Genomic DNA, 17992 nt, shown 5'->3' on the forward strand with positions numbered 1-17992 from the left:
ATGTATGTGTATGTATATGTGTATGTATATGTATGTGTATGTGTATGTATATGTGTATGTGTGTATGTATATGTATATGTATGTGTAAGTGTGTGTATGTGTATGTATATATGTATGTGTGTGTATGTGTATGTATATGTATGTATATGTATATACACATATATAAATTCAAAGTAGTGGCTAGTAAGATAGTTCAGTGCATAAAGGTGCTTGACAGGTTCCTCACAGCGTAACAGTAAAAGGAGAGACTTAACTCTGGAAACTCATCCTCTGTTCTCCACATGTGCACTGTGGCACATGTGTGTAACCCCACTTCCCTCTGGTGTAACTAAAAATTAAACAAAAATGCAAAGCATTTTCTTCGAAAGTACAAAGACCCAAGTTCAATCCCCAGAACCTACATTAAAAAAAAAAAAAAAAAAAAAAAAAAAAAAGTCCTGATGCTATGAACTTGTAATCCCAACGCTGGTGGAGTAGAGACAGACAGACCCCTGGACCTGCTGCTCAACTGGTCTGACTACTTGCAGAGAGTTTCAGGCCAAGGAGATACACATCTCAACACAAAAAGGGCTGCTTGAGGAGAGACATCTAAAGTTGTTCTCTGACCTCCACACACAAATACACACAACTCAAATCCCAAAGCACGCATCTGTATCCCATGGCCCCAGTCCAGGGGTCACCCTGCTCTTGAAAACACTGGTACACTGCAGACAATGTGAGGCTGGTGGTTACTGTAAACTCTCCAAAGGAGAAACTGCCCTCAAAGATGTTCAAGTATGCTCCCATGCTGATGTAAGGAACACAAAGTAACTGCTGCTTAATGATGCCTGACACCAACAGTTTCTTGCATTTGTCTTGGATCATTCTGAGCAAATGCTTAAAGCAGGTCAGATATCTCAAATCAGCCTGTCTTCTCACAGTACAGTAATCTGCTGCTTCACTGAAAGAATGCACATGCCCGTGTGCCCACGCTCATACACACACATACACATTCTCTCTCACACACACATTCTCTCTCACATACACACACACATTCTTTCTCCCCACCTCTCTCTCACAGACACACAAACACACACATTCTCTCTCACACACATTTTCTCTCTTACACACACACACACACACACACACACACACACACACATACACACACACATACACAGGCACAAATTACTCAGGGACTTACCAGCCGTGAGGTTGACAACTGAAGCTGTCCCAGCTGTGATAGCATCAACTTGAGAGTGAATTTCATGTTTGGATTCATCCACTTTGTTCTGAACCCAAACTCTAGATGCCTGTAAAGCCAGACAGACAATGGGACAACACAATCACAGCACTGAATTTCCCAGGAGACCAGGGAAGTTAAGTCATACAATGAGACTAGCACTTAGCTGTACTCTCCTTTCTAGGCCAGCACTGAAGATGCTCAAGTCCTCATAAAGAATAACCTGGACAGGCTTCTTGTGTGTTTAGAGATGTTGAAAGGTATATACATTCTCTGTATCTTATACTATAATTTAAAAAATTCATAACACTTAGGAAAAATAATTTGATGCAGCTATATATTGATGAAGACAACCGAGAAAAAGTCAAAGTTCACATATATTACTTCCTCTCAGACCCAGGGAACATCACAGAAGAGGGGAAAAAAAACCATGTAAGAGCTGGAGAGGAGAGTGCTATGTGGTCTGAATGAGAATGCCCCCACAGGGTCGTGTGTTTGAGCACCCAATCCCCAGTAGGCAGAACCGTTTGGAAAGGGTTAGGAGGTCTGCCCTTGTTGGAGGAAGTGTTTGCTGCAAGAGGAGAGATATTTTCTTTAGGGATGTTGCTACCACTAAAGGAGCTCTTACATAGCTCTCACACATACTCCTATGAATAACCCGGATTAAGCTCACTGGTTCATACAGCAATAACAACAACACACAAGATGACCAAGCATCGGAGGAGAATGCAGGGGGCAATGGGAGCAAATATGATAAAAGGATATTATATATATGCATGAAAAATTTACAACGAAACTCATGTAATCAGGATATGTTAATAAACCCAATATCGCATAATAACTTGGTACTTGGACCAACAGTAACACTTGGCAGTAATTTTCACTAGGCTATTTTAGGGAGCAGTTAGAACTCTTGGGTATGTCAGCTACAAGGGTTCTTGACCAACACTGAAGTTTTTCCTATTGTCATATCTTGAACTATCATGAAGAAAATCAAATATCATAGCCATATGCAGATGGTATTTTCCCCGTACACCTGTGAAGATGGCTGAGGCTCCTGCTCTGTGCCTCTCTTACCTCTATCAGGTGACAGGACAATGGCAAATTATACCCAGGTCCTGGTCCTTACCTTCCTCCTACTACAGAAAGACACATCTGGCTCTTACATTTTGTTGTAAGCCATCAGATCTGTCCAGCCTGAAGACTGTCGGCTACAAGTGACTGATGATATCTAAAGCACTGTGAGATTTGTATGTGGGATTGATTTATCAATTATTGTCTTATAACTCACTTGTGTCAAAAGTTTGGATATGCCTACTGGGATTTATTTTGCTAATGATGATATCTCTGTATCTATAGACATCTGTATCTAGGTATAAAATGATCAATAGTATTTATTTTGCTAATGATTACCTGCAGGCAAGACACTCAGGCTCAGGCTCAGGCTCCGGGAGTCACTATTGTCTTAGTGCATGCTAACTCCACATATCTCACAGCGATCTCCCAAGGGTTCTGGATAGGGAAGTCCACTCTAGAGTTCCCTGAGCAAAATCTATACGGAATTCAGGCATTGAGAGAGACGGTACCAAGGGCCGTAACATCCTCCACGTACAGCAGTATAGAGATGGACAACAGCATTCGGGGACAGCTTCGGAAGAGTGATCCCGCTCGCTGAGACTAGGCAGCAGAGCACGTCTGGGCTCTAGCCTCGCAATGTCTATGTTACAGCAGTGTTGGGTGTTGTTGTTGTTGTTTTATCATGACTGCACACCAGAACATGGTATGTGCTCACCTATAAGTACAGGATAGCAATGCTACGTCCACAGACCCAAAGAACCAAAGTAATGAGGGCCCAAGGGGGAGACATTCGAATCTCACTGAGACGGGGGCATAGAATAAACATTGGGGGTGGACGGAGGGAAGGATGGGGACAGGAGAGAGGATGGAGTGAGAGGGTATGGGAAGAGAGAGCTAGAACTGAAGAGAAGGATCTCCGGGACAATCCAGAACAGCGGAAACTGCTCGCAACGGAGGATATGGACCCTGAACCAGCCAACTCTTGTAACCAGAAAAGACTTTCAATGGAGGGACTGCGACATCAACCCAGACACAAAACCTTAGACCCACAATTTGTCCTGCCTACAAGATGTGCAGGGGTAAAGATGGAGCAGATTGAGGGCGTGGCCAACCAGTAACAGATTGAGGGCGTGGCCAACCAGTAACAGATTGAGGGCGTGGCCAACCAGTAACAGATTGAGGGCGTGGCCAACCAGTAACAGATTGAGGGCGTGGCCAACCAATAACAGGCACAGCTTGAGCCCCACGTCATGAGAGCGAGCCCACCTCCGACACTGTTAATGCCATTCTGCTATACTTGCAGATAGGAGCCTAACATTACTGTCATCGGAGAGGCTTCACGCAGCAACTGGTGGAAACGGAAGCAGAGACCCACAGCCAAACATTAGACAGAACCTGGGAAATTCTATGGAAGACGGGGGAAGAAGGATTGAAGGAGTGAGAAAGGTCCAAGACACCACAAGAAAACATACAGAATCAACTAAGCTAAGCCCAGAGGGGCCCAGAGGGGCCCAGAGACTGAACCACCAAACAGAGCATGCACGGGATGGACCTAGGGCCTCGGCACACATGTAACAACTGTGCATCTCAGTCTTCACGTGGAACTCCTAACAGCAGGAGCAGGGGCTGCCTCTGTCCTTGTTCCCTGCCTTTAGATCCCTTCTCCACAACTGAGCTGCCTTGCCTAACCACAACAGAAGATGCTGCCAGTTCTACTGCAACTTGATATGCCAAGGCAGGTTGATACCCATGGGAGGCTTCCTCTGTTCTGAGGAGGGGGCATGCAGGGGAGGTGAGAGGGAAGGACTCGGAGGAGAGGAGGAACAGGGAAGATGCAATCAGAATGTAAAGGAAAAAGAAATCTATATCTCTGTATCTATAGACATCTGTATCTAGGTATAAAATGATCAATAGATATGAAGAGAAAAACAAAAACCAGCCAAATCCCTGCTGATACCCGGGCCTGCTCACAGGGACTGATTTGTGAAACCTGAGCTTTTGTGATGCTCTGCAGGTGGGTGTGGTGCAGAGAAGGAGAAGAAGTTGGTGGTGCTGTTGGGGAGCAAGCTTACTAGTCAGTGCTTCTCAAAGTTTAGCATTCTTGCACATGAGGCTAACGGGCACCGAGGCATAGGACACTGCCGTGCCTGTGATTTCTGCTTCTCCACTATGAATCTGGATGGTGTCAGTGCTGCTGTCCTGCAGACCACAACCTTAAGTAGGAGACGTTAAGTGACTCTGTGCTGCAGCGGCAGAAGCTACCAGAGGGCTTTAGAGCTCATTACCTCACCGTGCTGTAAGCCTCAGCAGTACCATAGCTAACCCAGGAGTCCACAAAACACAAAATACCCAGACAGTAGCATCAGTGTCCCTAGGAATGTGTTGCGAACACATATTCCAAGGCCCCCTCCATACCCACTAGATTGAGAATCTAAGACCCAACATACATCAAAACATGGATTTCTCAGCTAGCTGGAGACAGGCATCTGGCAGGATCCGACCGAGCACGCAGCCTTGCTCTGAATGAGGACAGACACAGGATGAGTCGCACTGATGGCTGGCTACTCACCATATCTTGGCCGAGAGGTGGCAGTGAGTCTAGCTCACTGAGGTCATCCTGAGCCTGCTGGACAGCGTGCATGCTTGTGTTGATGGTCCCCATAAGGGCTTGCTGCGCCGACGTCTGCAGAGGCGGATGAACACAAGACGGTGAGCAGAGCCTGGAGACCCGCAGGGCCTCCTTGCAAAACAGAACAAGACTAAACCTTCTCAGGCAAGAGCACATCTCAGTACGCACCTGAACTAGCTCCCATTTCAACCTGAGGGCCAGAAATAGCACGTTATATTAATAGAACACAAAGCGAAGGTGATTGCAGGAAAGGACTTATAATCAGAAGGGTGTGGAGAGCTTCGTTAGCAGACAAGAAGGCTGACGAGCGGCTTCACAGGGGAGCTCAGGGGATACAGCTGATCTGAGTACTGTGACAAAAGGGCTCACACACAGAACACAGATGGCTGTTTAATACGAAGGGCTCTAGATCATACTCCAGAACTCTGTCCCAACCTACAGCCAACATACCTTTTTATAATTGAATGAATTCCCAACTTTGATATTCTTGAGTTCTCAAAACTATCCTGATAGTGAGGGGTACTGAATCAGACGAATCAGAAAGGAACAAGACTAGTTTACAAAGGCAGATCATAGAGGACTGCCCATTTCCTATTTTTTGAGGGTATCAGGGCCAGTCAGCTTGAAGCTGCTGTAGGGGCATGAGGTCTGTTTCTACAGCACAAAGAGGTTCATGGTTAATTTCTGTTGGCAAATTGAATAGAGAATCACTTTGGAAACCAGCCTCTAGGCAGGTCTGTGAGGGAAGACCAATTTCTAGCCTGGGCTAACGGAGGTGGGAAGACCCACTCAAGGGTACGTGGTACTATTCCACAGGCTGGGACCTTGGAGTATGTTAAAACCAAAGCTGAGCACCAGCATCCACCCGTCTATGCTTCCCAATGTGAAGCACAGCGTGGTCAGCTGCCTCACGCTCTTCAACCGTCCTCAACACATGAGCCAAAATATATACTTCTTTCTATAAAAAAGCTTTAGTCGAGTACTTTGTAGTTGCAATGAGAAGTGTAACTAAATACAAGGCCCCTCACTCTCTAGCCATTGATTCTAGAAAGGAGCAATCAGTCATTCAATTACAGGGATGTACCATCGATGACTTGTGGCTCAGAGGGGAGGCCAAGGGTTCCCGCACGGAACCTGTCACCATCCCTACGGACCCAGGGGCTAACAGACAAGGGATCGGGAAGTCTCACCAGCGGAGGCATGTGTCCTCGGTGCATCTGTCCGACCATGACCTGCTGCTGGGGTGACGGCATGCTGCCAACATTGAACGTCTCAGGCCCGCTGGAGCCAGAGCGCATGACAGCTGGCAGTGCCACCGAGCCGTGCTCTACCTTCCCAGTCCGGTTGAACTGCTGCTGCAGGATGGTGGATCTGTGAAAGACACGGCTGCTCAGTGGGGAGGCAGACTCTCAGAAATGTGCACTGCCCTGGACTGTGGAGGCCACTTCAAAAGCACACACAGTGGGCATGGGATGAAGAGCCACATCAAGATGCTCCGTGGAAGCATCTCGGATGAATCCAGTCAGGCCCAGTGTCGGTGCCTCCACTGGTAGTGTCCTGGAATTACACAATCCATTTGCTCTTAGGGCGAAGCAAATGACCGTGCTAACACAATGACACTCTGGCCAGGATGTGTTCATATCACTGGTTCAATCATATGGACATTATCCAACAGGCTTCCATGCTAGGCAGTGACGGATCTAAGTTAAGGAAACTCTCACAAGTTCGAGTCCACTGACCACTGAGGGCATCTGTCATCTCTGCTGGCTTGAGAGACTTACATCGTTTCTGAAAGATTCCAACCAGAGATTAGGATTTACACGCGTGCACACAAGCATGCATGACTTCTTAAGATTTTTGGAATGTGTGGTAGATGCAAAGGAGTTTGCACATGTGTGAGTAGGGAGCTAGACAGAGGGCAATTCTTCAGGAGCCTAGTGGAGGAGCCACAACCAGGGGAACACAGGAGAGGTGAAGAAGGAAGGGGAATTTTATACCAACAGGCAGGCTCCACCTTAGACCATCCCTGTTAACCAAGTTAGCATCTCAAGCAACAAACATCTGTAGAGAGTCAAAAAAGTGAGCCAAGGTGGGTGGTGGCTTATAAAGGGGCCTGACAGCTCGGGGTGCAGAGAATCACCAACTGTCCAGAACTCAAACCTAAAAAGAACATCGCTATCACCTCGGCCCTTGTTTGGGGGCAACACTCTGAGAGTATCACGCAAGCAGAAGAGGAAAGAATATAAAACAGCAAGCAGATGGGAGAGCACTGTAAACGCTGCCTACTAGGCATGCCGTGGCTGCCGCACTCATGAGTCACAGCAGCCACATAGGATGAGCCCCTGAGCATTCTTGCACGGTGTGGATCTTCCCACCACTAGCTGAGGAGCCCTTGGGAGTTGATGCTCGCTCTGGGGCGAGAGTTGTTTCTCTTTGGTGGTACAGACAGTAGTAAGTTGTCTATGTTTCCCACACTCCTGCTCAGGTAAAGCGACCCTAATCACATCCAGTAGGTCAGTTAAAACAGGTCTGAATATAGGAGACAGACCTGAGAGAAATGTGGGTTCGCAGGAACCAGGAAGATGGGATAAGAAGGGGACATGGGGTGAATAGGATCAAAAGAAATAACACATCTGTACAAAACTGTAATGAATAAATATTTTAAAGGAGTTCAGAGTAGATGACACTAGGGAGAGGGGGTCTGGGGGCTGCTGTCTTACACCTCAGCCGACAACCTGCACTCTTCCTGCTTGTCTTGACTTAGGTTCACGACAAGACACTAACAACAGAGAAGTCTCAGAGGCTAGACATGTGTAATCCCACAGGCACTGGGCTCTCCTTGTGGGATACACAAGGGCTAATGATGCTATCAAACAAACATCCCACTCTGACGGAAGCACAAGCTTAAGACTTTCCATCTGGTGGACATTAGCCATTGCGAGGACCTAGGAGACTCGACAGCAAGCTATAGCCTTGAAGTGTGCTGGGGCAGCTTAGCTCCAACCTGTGTCTGAGGGGCAACATCTGCCTTTCTCTAGCACAGGACCTGTGTTGGGTTCAAATGAGAGCTGGGCACAGAATAAAAACAAAGACGAGAGCAGTTATCACGGGTCTGTTTAGCGCAAGGGCGTCTGGGGAGATTTCTCAGCTAGTAGTCCTTTCTAGATCGTTCCTGCTTTTTTGTTAAATCCATTTTCTCATTAATAAATGGAGCTAGGAGTTCTGAATCAAAAAATTTTACTTTTGATTGTGTGTGTGTGCTATGTGCAAGTGCTGCAGGGAACTTGCTGAAAGAGGGAGTCAGATCCCCTGGAGATGCAGTTCTTGTGCACGCTCTCTGTGGGAGGAGCAAGCACTCAACCATTTTTTCAGCCCCAGGTTTTGAACTTAAGATAATGGGAACCTTTACAATAGCAAACAAAATGTGCCAATGCTTTGTGTGCATTATCTGTCATCAAAACTACACATAACAAGGTGATACTTCTGTGCTTCCTGGTTTCCACATGGGCTTGTGAGGGTAGAAAATTCAAGGCTGGCACAAATGAAGAGACTGCCACATCTGCTCTGAGCATCGTTTTTATCTATGAGTAATATTTTCCCCTTTTCTTTAAAAACAGTGTTTGTATTATTTTATATGCATTGTTTTGCCTGCATGTGTCAGTGTCTTACTTGCATTTGGTACCCATGGAAGCCAGAAGAAGCTGACTGATTTCCCTGAAACTTGAGTTATAGGCAGTTGTAAAGAGTTGCCATGTCCCGGCCATGTTGAACCGGGTCCCCTGGAAGAGCAGCCGGTGATTATAACCACCGAGCCACCTCTTTAGCTCCAAGAGCACTTTCTCAGCCCCGTCTCTCTGCTGCCTCGCAGCTTGTGAGAGAAGTGAGGCATTTAGTCAGTGCTTTATGCACACTAACCACACCACGGGCCAGCCTCCAAAGATCCCAGGACAGAATCGAACAGAAGCCAAGTTACAGATTTCAGGGTAATAACCTGATCTATGAAATTTACATCAGAGATGCGGAGTAGGACCCAGAAATGCCGAATGCTTCCAAGATGGAGGTGGACACCAAGCCCTGTGCAGGTCCCCATGGAATGCTCCGCACCCACACAAGACAGCTGCATCACATGCACAGATCATCTAGGGGCCACACTGAAGAGCGAGCCTTGACCAACCCATCGCCATGTCACCTCGGGAGGAGGCAGATCCCTAGCACCCTGGATACTTACTTTTTTGGGGAAACTGACTCTTCTAGCATCGTTGACTCCTCATCCCCTTCCAGTCCAAATCTATCTTTGCTTTGTTTCTGGAGGCAAAACAGACAGAACAATGAACATCAGCAAGTCTCGACACAGGGCCACTGAAAAGAACGTCTGAAGGGGACAGACAACTCACATCCCGAGGACGGAGGGAATGAGAGGCACAAAAGCATGATGCCCAGACAGCAGACATCTGGGACTCGGTATGCAAACACATCAATCCTTGAGTTTATCATTACTTACACAGGAAAAAGTCAGGTACATTCATTAACACCCTAGCAGAATATGACTTTTGAATGGGTTGTATTGGGAAGCCTTAAAACGTCTGATTTTCTGTAGGCTTCTATGGCTCATGATATCATTATGTTTGGTAAAAACAAAAACTCATAAAAACCACAATGCACACTTGGCTTCCACCAAGTAGGGAAAGCAAAAACCCTCTGCAGAGAAGAAGACTGAAGAATCGGGAAAAGACAGTCCTAACTAACTCTAACTATTAACTTGACCCAACTTGAGGGCTTCCCAGAACAATGTGGCCCGTGGGTATTCCTGTAGGAGAATGCTGTCACTGTTAACAGACTTAGGAGGTAACCTAGGGGTGGTACCATCTCCTGGAAGGAGGAGGGCCGAGCATGAGCCCACACCAATCACTAGGCAGCACCCCTCCATGGTTTAAGCTCTTGTTCCTTAGCTGTGAGCTCCCTGGTTGGAGGGAATGTTGTATATAGGATAGCACGTGGGCCTGACTTACAAGTTTCTACGGGGCTTCCTACCCATACTTCCCTGCAGGACAGACTGTGAACACAAGCAGAAGTCAAATAAACCCTTCTTCCTCCAGTTGCTTTTGGTCAGTGTGTTCATCACAGCAAAGGAAATCAAAGTAGAACACAGACCACTGCTCCTTAGCCAGCAGCAACAGACACATATGTACTGTGGCAAAATCAGACATGCTCAGAGAAGTATGGTCAGAGATCTCATATACAACCATCTTAATGCTGAAGACTCAGTCGGTCACGTAAACATTTCAAACATGGATCCCATTTAACATGGCTTCGTCACTGAGCCTTTTTACCATAGTAGCCTTGATTTTCCTTGGCCTTCTTCAACACAACATACCTTTTTGAGGATGATGTCAATGTATCCTGCAATCAGCTGGGATATTTGCTCCCCCTCTGTGGTTTGTACTGAATAATAGCTTTCTTGGTACTCCCCAAAATCCTAAAAGAGCACATTAGGAGAAACACGGCTATATTAGATCTGCCAAACACCATAAGGACACACAGAGCAGCTATAAAGCTGTGACACAGCTCCCTTCCCACTGTTCTCCACTCTGAGGAAAAACCAAACATAAAAAAGAAATTAATGGTAGATATTTTAAAAAAAACCAGTGGCCTCCAAGCCTCAGATCTGAACTCAGTCCCTGGAGCCCACATGGTAGAACTGACTTTGGCAAGTTGCCTTCTTACGTCCCCATCCCCCACCCACACACATAAATACATGTCAAAATAAAGGGGTGGAGCTCCTGAAATTATGAAGATGGACAGACAGGATTGGAGCCCTAGGGCCAAAGGAGAACGAATGTGGTCTTGGGCTTTCTTTTGGATCCCATATACCCCAAGCAGAGAACTGGAGGCCAGAATACCTTGCAGTAGCCATTCCTGAAAAGCCCACCTTTGCAGAGGACCAGGAGGACTAGACAGGAATGCAGCCCTCCCAGCAGCTGAAGAGCAGTGGGCCCCAGACATGCCAGGCTGGGAAAAAGGGCTACTGTATTTCAACAGTGAACACATGAATTTCTCTATGGTTCCCTTCCTCCCTAGCATCACAGGCCTTGTGACACATGCTTCTTCCCATCAAGGTCACCAAGAAATACTGAGCAATGGAGAGAAATGCTGTCTGCTGTTACATAGAAAACCATCAGATCCTGAGTGTATTAGAAAGATAAAGTGAGGCAGACAGGCTAGCAATCTAGACAAACACACCAAATCCTAGCACTTGAAGGGCAGAGGCAGGCATAAGCTATGAGTCGGGTCTACTAGTGAGTTTCTATCTAGCCAAAGCTACACAGTGAGTATCTGTCCAAAAACAAATAGCCTCCAGTTTCCACCTATGCCTGCAGCTGACCTGGTACCAGAGCACTCTGTACCCAGACCCCACTGGGAGAGAGCCAGTCTCACAGAAGTGCAGACACACCTGAGAGCACAGGTATGAACACTGCTGCACTGAGGGACATGTCCAGAGCCTTCAGGACACAGGAATCGAGAAGCAGTTTGGGACTGGATCCTTTTGGTTTCTGTCTGTGCCCTGAAGGTCCGACACACAGGTTTACAGGAGAGTCAAGCCACTGTCAGAATCAGCAAGACCAGCTAATACCAGAGATAAGCAGATGGCGAGAAGCAATGTTAAGAACCTAAGAAATAGAAACCAAGGTCATGTGGCATCATCAGAACCCAGTTCTCGTACCACAGAAGTCTGGGATACACAACACACCAGAAAAGCAAGATTTTGATTTAAAATCACAACTCATGATAATGATAGAGAACTTTGAGAAGGACATAAATAATTCCCTTAAAAAGATACAGGACAATACAGGTAAACAGGTAGAAGCCCTTAAAGAGGAAACACAAAAATCAACAAAACAGATGAAGGAACTGAACAAAACCATCCAAGATCTAAAAATGGAAATAGAAACAATAAGGAAATAACCAAAGGAGACAACCCTGGAGATCGAAAGCCTAGGAAAGAGAACAGGAGTCATAAACACAAACATCACCAACAGAACACAAGAAATGGAAGAGAAAATCTCAGGGGAAGAAGATCACATAGAAAACACTGACACAACAGTCAAAGAAAATGCAAAATTGCTGCAAAAAGCTCCTAACCCAAAACATCCAGGAGATCCAGGACACAATGAGAATACCAAACCTGAGGATAATAGGAATAGAAGAGAGCGAAGATTCCCAACTTAAAGAACTAGTAAATATCATCAACAAAATTATAGAAGAAAACTTCCCTAACCCAAAAGAGATGCCCATAAACAAACAAAAAGTCTAAAGAAAATCGAAATAGAAAAGTCCACTAAAGAAATTTCTCCCATCACATAATAGACAAAACAGCAAATGCACAAAACAAAGAAAGAATATTAAAAGCAGTAAGGGAAAAGGGTCAAGTAACATATAAAGCAAGACCTATCAGAAACACATCAGACTTCTCAACAGAGACTATGAAAGCTACAAGATCACGGGCATATGTCATACCGATCTCAAGAGAACACAAATGCCAGACCAGGCTACTATATCCAGAAAAACCCTTAATTAACATAGATGGAGAAACCAAGATATTCCATGACAAAACCAAATTTGCACAGTATCTTTCCATAAATCTAGCCCTACAAAGGATAATAAATGGAAAACTCGAACACAAGGAGGGAAACTGCACCCTAGAAAAAGCAATAAAGTAATCTTATTTCAACTAACCCAAAAGAAAACAGCCACACAAACATAATTTCACTTCTAACCAAAACAAACAAACAACAACAACAACAAAAACCCAAACCCACAGGAAACAACAAATTATTGGTCCATAATATCTCTCCACATCAATGGACTCAATTTCCCAATAAAAAGACAGAGGACCCAGCATTTTGCTGAATACAGGAAACACACCCCAGTGACAAAAACAGATACTTCCTCAGAGAAAAAGCTGGAGAACAATTTCCAAGCAAATGATCCCAAGAAACAAACTGGAGTAGCCATTCTAATATTGAATAAAATCAACTTTCAATCAAAAGTTATCAAAAAGGTAAGGAAGGATAACTCATCAAAGGAAAAATCCACCAAGATGAAATCTCAATTCTGAATATCTATACTCCAAATGCAAGGGCATCTACATTCATAAAAGAAACCTTACAAAAGCTAAAAGCACACACTGCTCCTCACATAACAATAGTGGAAGATTTTACCACTACACTCTCATCAATGAAATCAGAAATTAAACAGAGATACAGTGAAACTAACAGAAGTTATGAACCAAATGGATTTAATAGATATCTATAGAAAATTTCATCCTAAAACAAATGAATATACCTTCTTCTCAGGACCTCATGGCATCTATTCCAAAATTTACCATCTAAACAGAACCACAACACCTAAAGAAATAGAAGCTGCCATTAAAAGTCTCCCAACCAAAAAAAGCCCAGGACCTGTTGGGTTTAGTGCAGAATTCTGTTAGACCTTCATAGAAGACCTAATACCAATACTCTCCAAACCATTCCACAAAATGCAAACAGAAGGAACATTACTTAATCCACTACATAAACAAACTCAAAGGAAATGATCATCTCATTAGATGCTGAGAAAGCATTTGACAAAATTCAACATCCCTTCATGTTAAAAGACTTGGAAAGAGCAGGAATTCAAGACCCATATGTAAACATAGTAAAAGCAACATACAGCAAACCAGTAGTCAAATTCAAACTAAAAGGAGAGAAACTTGAAGCAATCCCACTAAAATCAGAAACTAGACAAGGCTGCACAGTCTCTACCTACCTATTAAATATAATACTCGAAGTCCTAGCCAGAGTAGACAACAAAAGGTCAAAGGAATAGAAATTGGAAAGAAACAAGTCAAAATATTACTATTTGCAGACCATATGATAGTATACTTAAGTGACCACAAAAATTCCACCAGAGAACTCCTACAGCTAATAAACAACTTCAGCAAAGTGGCTGGTGAGGATGTGGAGAAAGAGGAACACTCCTCCATTGTTGGTGGGGTTGTAAGCTGGTACAATAACTCTGGAAATCAGTCTAACAGTTCCTAAGAAAATTGGACATAATACTACTGAAGGACCCAGCTATACCACTCCTGGGCATATACCCAAAAGATGCTCTAACATACAACAAGGACACACGTTCACTATGTTCATAGCAGCCTTATTTATAATAGCCAGAAGCTGGAAAGAACCCAGATGTCCTTCAACAGAGCAATGGATACAGAAATTGTGGTACATTTACACAGTGGAGTACTACCCAGCTATTAAAAAGAATGACTACATGAAATTTTTAGGCAAATAGATGGATCTAGAAAGTATCATCCTGTATGAGGTAACTCAATCTCTCTCCCTCTCCCCCTCCCTCCCCCCCAAAACAAAACACCCATGGTATGCACTCACTGATAAGTGGATATTAGCCCAAAAGCTTGGAAGACCCAAGATACAATTCATTTACTATACGAAGCTCAAGAAGAAGGACGACCAAAGTGCAGATGCTTCAGTCCTTCTTAGGAGGGGGAACAAAAATATTCTCAGGAATAAATTGAAAGACAAAGTGTGGAGCAGAGACTAAAGGAAAGGTCATCCACAGACTGCCCCACCTGGGGTATTCATCCCTAACCAGCCACCAAACCCAGATAATATTGCTGATGCCAAGAAGTGCTTGCTGACAGGAGCCTGATATAGCTGTCTTCTGAGAGGCTCTACCAGAGCCTGACAGAAAAAGGCAGATACTCAAAGCCATCATTGATCTGAGAAGCAGGTCCTTAATGGAGGAGTTAGAGAAAGAATTGAAGGAGTTGAAGGGGTTTGCAACCCCATAAGAACAACAATACCAACCAACCCAAGCTCCTAGGGACTAAACCACTATCCAAAGAGCACACATGGACGGACCTACGACTCCAACTGCACATGTAGCAGAGGATGGCCTTGTTGGGCATCAATGGGAAGAGAAGCCCTTGGCCCTGCCAAGCCTCAAAGCTCTAGTGTAGGAGAATGTCAGGGTGGGGAGGCGGGAGGGGGTGGGTGAGTGAACATCCTCATGGAAGCAGGGGAAGAGTGGATGGAGGTTATGGAAGAAAATCTAGGAAAGGGGATAACATTTGAAATGTAAATAAACTATACCCAATAAAAACAATCAAATAAATAAATGGAAAAGAGGTAAGGGTAGATAGAGAGATGGCTCAGTGGATGGGAGCACTTGATACTCTTGCAGAGAACCTGGGATTGGTTTCCCCAGCACCCACATGGGAGTTCACCACTGTCTGGATGTCTAGTTCCAGAGGATCTAGATGTAGTGCCCTCTTCTGGCCACTGTGAGAGTCAGGCACACAAGAGAGATGAAACCATACACAGGCAAAAACATTCATACACAGGCAAAAACATTCATACACATGAACTAACAGCTTAAAAGGAAAAGCAAAGCAAAACCCCAGGCCCTGAAAATGTCCTCAGCATGTTCTCTGACCAGAATGGAATCAAACTGAAAATCAATAACAGAAAGACAACAGGGAGATCTGCAAACAACTGACCATGAGAGAACCAAAGCAGAAATCGATCCCAGACGCTCAGCAGGGAACGCACCAAAAGCTGGGAGATTCAGAAAAGCCGAGGGAAGGACGAAGGGATTCCTTAGGAGAAGGCTTACCGAGCTCTGCCTCTCCGTGAAAACGTTAGCATACAATTCTGTCTTTTGGTCATTTACCCATCTTGTTATCAGTATCCCTCATTCTTACAGTAAAATTTTGTTTTTTAAAAACACTTAGAATGACTTTGGAAAGACCAACTACAGTATTAAAAGAGGCATAACAAAATAATGTTCCCCAACTTACCTATTCCTGTCTGCCTTTCTTTCTCTTAAATATAAATCATCTTTATTGATATAGCAATAGAGAAAAAAAATCACTTAACTAAAAATTTGAAAGCACTATACAACGGAATAGTTGCTACTCACACAGCTGCTTAGATTTTTCCAAAAGTTTACAGGAATGGAGGTATTGTACTTAAACGGCCTAATGATACTTTAAAATTCCTTTCTGAAAATACCACTCTGAAGTCTCAAAGAAATTTTCTTCTAGTATTCCTAAATACCATGCATATATGTATACCAATCTTAAAATTTAAAAATACTCCATTACTTCTCACAATGAAGAAGAGGACAGACATGGCTCTCTAAAACATGACCCCCTATGTTTTTGGGGTTATGTAGGGTCCATCCAGCTACAGCAGACTATGGAAATTCTAAGTCTCCTTTCAACTAGCCTGGTCTTATCATTCTATCATCAAATTATATGATGATACAAGTCGGTTTTTTAAATTTTGCTTTAAACTTTTAAAAAGATTTATTTCATTTCATTTTATTTTATTTTATGTGGAAATACTTTGTCTGCATGTATCTATGTGAACCATGTGAGTGCTTTGTGCCCATGGAGTCTAGAAGAAAGCATCCAATTTTTCAGAACTGCAGCTAACACATGGGTGTGAGTTCCCATGAGGGTGCTGAGAATCCAATCTAGGTCCAACCAAGTCTCTCTAGCCCCATGTTTAACTATCAACTCAACACAAGATGGAGTCACCTGAAAACACAGCTTCAATTAGTAAATCACCAAGATTGAATTATGAACATGTTTGTGGGAAATGCCTTGATCATTAAGTGATAGAGGAAGACCCGTCCATTGTGGGCAGTGCCATTCTCTAGGCAGGGGTTCTGAACAGTACAAGAGTGGAGAAAGCAATCGAGAGCAAGTAAGCAAGGTTCCATGTGTTTACTCTCTCTGCTAGTTCGTGACTGTGGATGCCTTTCTTTAAGTTCCTGCCTTGACCTGCATGCAACTATGGACTGAAATTGCTTTTGGTCAAGGTATTTAATCACAGCAACAGAAAAGAAACAAGAACAGTAGACAATCATGCTTTCTAAACTCCTTTATACTTTTTAAAAAATGTCTTATTTTACAATGTCTGCATGAAAATGGAGATTCCAAAGACTCTAGTCTGTAGTTAACAACTTCTTTCTCCATGCTGAACCCTTAAGACCAATAATACCCACAGGCTGCCCTCCAATACTGCTCAGGACCACACCAGTCCCCTTAGTGCCTGGCTCTTCCTACCAGTGTGAAGCTCTTAGGGGAAGCTGCCCAGCGCTTGACTGTGGTGAGCGGCCACTCCTGCAGCACCTCCTTGGTTTTCTCATCCACACGCATGACGGAGTCCTTGGTGATGCCCAGGAGGCGGGGAACCAGCTTGTTCTTGCCTTTCATTTTTTCCTGGAACAAGGGAAGCCAGGGGTCACCAGCTTTTCTGGAATACAGTGGTTTGGAGGTGTTGCACCTATAGTCTGTTTACTAAATGGGTATGGCTTTTAGACAAGCCAGGGGAATAATGCACTGAGACACAGGAATGAGGCAGGGAGACACCAGGATACTGGATAGATTCACAAAGTTGTGCTGCTTCCCGGAAAGGAGCATTATTCAGCAGGAGGGATTGCTCTAAAACTGTGTCAGAAACAAGGGACAAAACTGGAGAGACACTCAGTATCCTTCTGAGTGTTACCATCCCAGGAAGCATCCGGGTGGGTGAAGAACAGATGAAAACTATTGTAGATTTCAGGTGCTTAAAGTGAACCCAATCAGCCCAACCAGGGTCTTCCCATTATGCAAAGTCATAGAGCCTTCCCCTTTAAGAAAACATCTCTGCATCCACTGCCACGTGCAGGCTTTTGTACATCCTCTGGTCTTGAGTCTTTATGGCAATGTTTTTAGGGCACTATTCAGCATTTGAAACGCTGTCACTGTGCATAGTCACTGTACACGGTGTGGAGTTATGGAGTTTTCATACAAACATCCACTCCGTCCTCAAGCTTGTTTCTTTGAAACAGGGCCCACGTTGGTGGGGAACTCACAGTAACCACCCTGTCTCAGGCGCCTAAGTGCTGGGGTTACAAGTGATTCTAAAGCAAGACTAATGACTTATTTAATAGATTAAAAAATATAATGTAGATTCTTACCTCACACTTAAACTAAACCTTGCAATAGATTA

At 44.4% G+C, this 17992-nt stretch overlaps 1 protein-coding gene across 5 annotated transcripts in view; it reads right to left on the reverse strand.

Annotated features, from left to right (window-relative positions):
* The window catches only part of TLN2 (talin 2), a 402865-nt gene that overhangs the window by 130092 nt on the left and 254781 nt on the right, over nucleotides 1–17992 (reverse strand). For all 5 annotated transcript variants that reach the window (XM_080934594.1, XM_080934590.1, XM_080934592.1 and 2 more), the window contains 6 exons: nucleotides 17065–17220; nucleotides 10303–10404; nucleotides 9157–9233; nucleotides 6119–6299; nucleotides 4869–4982; nucleotides 1184–1292 (listed from right to left, as the gene is read on the reverse strand). In XM_080934594.1, the coding sequence (XP_080790720.1) occupies nucleotides 1184–1292; nucleotides 4869–4982; nucleotides 6119–6299; nucleotides 9157–9233; nucleotides 10303–10404; nucleotides 17065–17220 (739 nt within the window). The remainder of the gene's footprint in view (nucleotides 1–1183; nucleotides 1293–4868; nucleotides 4983–6118; nucleotides 6300–9156; nucleotides 9234–10302; nucleotides 10405–17064; nucleotides 17221–17992) is intronic.

Source organism: Micromys minutus (assembly GCF_963924665.1).
Source record: "Micromys minutus genome assembly, chromosome: 21".
NCBI classification, from domain to species: Eukaryota; Metazoa; Chordata; class Mammalia; order Rodentia; family Muridae; genus Micromys; species Micromys minutus.